General features: G+C 43.4%; 1 protein-coding gene across 1 annotated transcript; it reads left to right on the top strand.

Moving 5' to 3' along the window:
• Positions 1–812: 812 nt before the first annotated feature.
• On the top strand, positions 813–1,763 carry LOC117549072 (putative gustatory receptor clone PTE03). The gene has a single exon (XM_034220663.1). It carries the CDS (start codon positions 813–815, stop codon positions 1,761–1,763), a length of 951 nt encoding a protein of 316 aa, XP_034076554.1.
• Positions 1,764–2,629: the final 866 nt, after the last annotated feature.

Raw genomic sequence — 2,629 nt, 5'->3', positions numbered from 1 at the left:
CTTTGCAGAACCAGTGTCTATGTTACTGTCAATAACTCAAACTGTCAAACATGTGTCTTTTGTAGACAACAACCTTCAGGAACAACTATTCATTGTGGAACTTCATCCAATATTGAAATACCATTTTAAATTAAACGATTTCAATTTAGGTGAATCAACCATTTAATGAACTGATGTAGACTTTGAGCACATGGTGACTTAATATGTTAAGTGTCTCTATTTCTGCGACATAACAAAATGTATGCGTCCAATTTACAGCGAGTCATTTTTATTGTGATGTGAAAACATTTAGATTCAGTGTGGTAACTTTATTAAGACTTTATTTAACCATCTTCAGGTAATTCACATTTTCTCCCCATTTCAAGGTTTTTATTGGAGTTTTGATCTGATCTGAAACCTGTTCTATGTTGAGCTTAAAATGAACAGAATCAGTGTCTATGTTGCTGTCAATAACTAACGGCCTTCAGGAACAACTCTTCATTGTGGAACTTCATCCAATATTGAAATACCATTTAAAATTGTCTTTTTTCATTTTAGGTGAATCAACCATTTAATGAACTGATGTAAATGTTGACTTTGAACACATGGTGACTTAATATGTTAAGTGCTTCTGTTTCTGCAAAAAACAGAATGTGTGCATCTTATTTACAGCGAGTCATTGTTATGTGATGTGGGCATATTTAGAATCATTGTAGTCACTTTATTGAGACTTTTTTCAAAGATCTTCAGGTACATGTCTTTGATTTTCTGCAACTGTAACTCTATATAACTTTTAACATATAAAAGCCTGTGTTGCTACATAATAGAAAGCTATGGAAAACAGCACTTTTGGTAAAGATATCCTGATCCTAGAGGGGTTCAATCTCCCCTCCCAGTCTTATATTCCTTCCTTCATCCTTCTCCTAATCGTATACTTCTTCATCATGGTGTCCAACATCGGCCTGGTGGTGCTGATCTTAAGGAACAGCGGCCTCCACCAGCCCATGTACCTCCTGCTGTGCAACATGAGCATCAACGATGTGTTCGGGGTCACCATCATCATCCCTCATGTTCTGCGGGACCTCCTGACGCCGGACTCGCAGCGGGTCATCCGGTACACGGACTGCGTTGTCCAGGCCTTCTGCGTCCACCTCCACGCCAGCGCCTCTCACACCGTGCTCATGATCATGGCGTTCGATCGATACGTGGCCATCTGCAACCCTCTGCGCTACGCCACCATCATGACCCACAGGATGGTGCTGGTTCTGTCCGTGTGGGCGTGGGCTATCCCCCTCCCCTTGGTGGGGATCCTCATCGGCCTCAGTGTGCGTCTGTCTCGCTGCAGGTGGATTATTGTCCACTTCTCCTGCAATAACGCCTCCTTGTTCAAGCTGTCCTGTGAGAGCGTGCTCATCAACAACATCTACGGCCTCGGATACACCGTGGTCCTGCTGGGCTCGTCCATCGGCAGCGTCACGCTCACCTACCTGAGGATCGCCATGGTGTGTCTGCGCAGTAAGAACAAGACTCTGAACAGAAAAGCGCTGCAGACCTGCGCCACTCACCTGGCCGTCTACGCTATCCTGCTGGTGTCCGGCTTCATCATCATCATTCTGCACCGCTTCCCTCAGCTGGCGGCCCACAGGAAGGTGGCGGCGGTCATGCTACACGTGGTGCTGCCTGCCCTGAACTCTCTGATCTACGGCCTGCAGATCAAAGAGGTCCGGCAGAGGGTTATGGCTCTGTTTCATAGGAGTAAAGTCGCTTCAATGGATGCTAAATGACACGGTGTTGATTATGTTGAAGTGACTGGATAGCAGTGTATCGACAGAAATACCCCTGACCCATAGTGTGTATCATGTTATTATAAATGACGCTTCAAAGAACTGCATTGTTCCAAAATACATCTTATTTTTCAATGTAAGAATGCATTAAGGCTGTAAATAGTGATTACATCCAGAATAATATTTAAATAAAATCTTATGAACTTGGTTTTTACGGATCGTTTCATGACTCTTATTACTCTGACAGTGTTTTCAGTTTGGTTTGTCAGTCTGTAGGATCACAGAAACACTTTTAATGAAACTCAGCAAAAGAGTTTAGCATGGGCCAAGAAAGAAATGATTAAACTATAAAAAATGTGATGCCGCCTAAAGTCGGAACTAGGCCTGCCATTCACATTTATTTTATTATAAATTAATATTTTGGCCTGTAAATATCATAGTTTTGTGAAAGGGTTGGACTGTTTAATAGGACGTCATGCTACTCGTATTTATGCATCCAAAACAGCTAAACTAAAATGTGTATTTTATATTTTCCGGAGGTGTTTTCTCTGTAGCACAGAAACAGTGATATTTAATGAAAGCCGTTGAGCGTGCAGCGCTGCGGGACAGTGTTTCAGATTATAAAAAGGCGTTGCGGCGCCGGCTCCCTGCAGGAGCTCCAGGTGACACAGGTGAGACACACACACCACAACTCATCAGCACGGCCACATGACTTCACTTCACCACCGCTAAGCTAAAGGTGGCAAATGTTGGGCTATAAAGGAACTACAGTACGGTCACATGACTTCACGTCACCACCGCTAAGCTAAAGGTGGCAAATGTTGGGCTATAAAGGAACTACAGCACGGTCACATGACTTCACGTCA

The sequence above is a fragment of the Gymnodraco acuticeps genome, unplaced genomic scaffold (assembly GCF_902827175.1).
Source record: "Gymnodraco acuticeps unplaced genomic scaffold, fGymAcu1.1, whole genome shotgun sequence".
Lineage (NCBI taxonomy): Eukaryota > Metazoa > Chordata > Actinopteri > Perciformes > Bathydraconidae > Gymnodraco > Gymnodraco acuticeps.
This window is presented reverse-complemented; position numbering and strand designations above follow the sequence as displayed.